Source organism: Echinops telfairi, unplaced genomic scaffold (genome assembly GCF_000313985.2).
Source record: "Echinops telfairi isolate 266 unplaced genomic scaffold, ASM31398v2 ScPeMD7_36;HRSCAF=134, whole genome shotgun sequence".
Classification (NCBI taxonomy): Eukaryota; Metazoa; Chordata; class Mammalia; order Afrosoricida; family Tenrecidae; genus Echinops; species Echinops telfairi.
Window position 1 is genome coordinate 1,079,656 of NW_022103934.1, and position 1,609 is coordinate 1,081,264.

General features: G+C 65.6%; 1 protein-coding gene across 1 annotated transcript in view; it reads right to left on the bottom strand.

Annotated features, from left to right (window-relative positions):
- DNM2 (dynamin 2) overlaps positions 1–1,609 on the bottom strand; it is an 80,267-nt gene that overhangs the window by 10,608 nt on the left and 68,050 nt on the right. The window contains exon 14 of the mRNA XM_004716835.2: positions 1,277–1,390. Within this exon, the coding sequence (XP_004716892.1) occupies positions 1,277–1,390 (114 nt within the window). The remainder of the gene's footprint in view (positions 1–1,276; positions 1,391–1,609) is intronic.

Below are 1,609 nucleotides of genomic sequence, written 5' to 3' on the forward strand. Positions count from 1 at the left end.
GCCACAGGAGCAGTGGGCCCCGGCCCGGACACCGGCCCCGCCGTCCCAGTGTTCAGACTACCTGTTCAGGGCTCTCGATGTGTACAGTAGTCTGCACATTGGTTAGGCGGGGCTGGGTGAGCAGCGCCCCTGGGGGCCTCCCCCACCCCCACCACCAGGCCGACCCAGAGGTGAGTGTTGGCACCCAGCACCCCTGGCTGGGTTGCACTTCGGGAGGAGGAAGACCGGTGAAGTGAAAACGAGGGGCCTGGGGGTGGGTTGGGAGCAGCAGCCCCAGGGATGTGCAGGGGGCGCCCTGAGGGTATGGGGGATGCTGGCCAATCACGCCCCAGCCTCCCACCCGGCTCTCCCCACTACCACCTCCTGCTATTGTCTGAATAAAGAAGTATTTCATGTCTGCCTCTCTCCTGGGGTGACAGCCACATGTAGGTGCCTGCGGCCCTCCACTGGGGGTCTGGAATCAAGGCCTGCTTTGTGTCTGGGCCACAAGGACCCCTTCCGCTCCATGCCGCCGCAGGCACATGGGCCCCAAGGAGGCCAGGCCGCCTGCTTTCAACCCGAGGACAGTCCCCCCAAACCGCGTGACCCAGCCTCCCAAGGAGCGCCCCCACACACACCCTGGTTCCAAAGCCCAGATGTGGCTGGAGAAAAGGCCAACTCATCACCCCCTCAGCAGTGCACCCCTGGACACGGCCCCGTGAGGCCTGCTGTGTCTGGGGTTTGGGAGGGTGCCGGCCAGCCTGAGGTCCCCTGGACTCCGGCATGGTGGCTCTGCTGACCCCGCTTTAGAAGCAGCAGCCCACGAGTCCCTCACAGGGCTACTCTGGAGCGGACAAGCCTGTGTCACCTGACACCCTTCCTCCCTCAGTAACCTCAGCCTGCCTCGGCTGGGGGTGGGGTGGAGTGGAGGAGCCCGGGCACAGGGGTGCCCCCCGCATCCCCATATAGAAGACCCTTCCCCAGAGAGGATGTGCGCCAGCCATTGCTGGGAGCCTGTTTCCTCGCCTGGCATACAGGATGACGACAGTGCTCCCCTGGACCCCCGGCCCTGCTCCCAGGCAGGTGTGAGGGTTTGAGGAGGAAGGCTCTGTCCTTAAGAGGGGGGGCAGGAGTGCTCAGCTTTCAGGGAGCCCCCAGGGACCCTCCCAGGCCCCGGAGGAGCGGGAGGATGAGGTAGGGGGGTGGGGGGAGCCTGGATCACCGGGCCCTAGTGGTGACCCGTGAGACACCTGGATCTAAAGGCACAGGTAGCGCTGAGGGGCCCAGCAGCGCTGACCTCCTCATCCTTGTACCAGGACAGCGCCTCGGCGGTCAGCACGAACCAGTACTCCTTGGAGCCGCCCTTCATCAGGCTGATGTTGTTGATGGTCAGCCAGCCCTTGCGGATCACCTGTGGGTGAGGGGGACAGGTCAGTGGGGCAGGGGACCAGGCGGCCCTCTCCCACAGCCAGGCGGGAAGCCCAAGACCAGGGGAAAAGACACCTCCAGCCCCAAACCAGGAAACCCAAAGGCCGCCTTGCCCAAGTGCTTCCTGGGGAAACCAGCGGGGTTGCCCACAGCCCACCTGGGGTTCCTACAGGTGTTGGGGGGAGCCCCGGACCCGCCACGC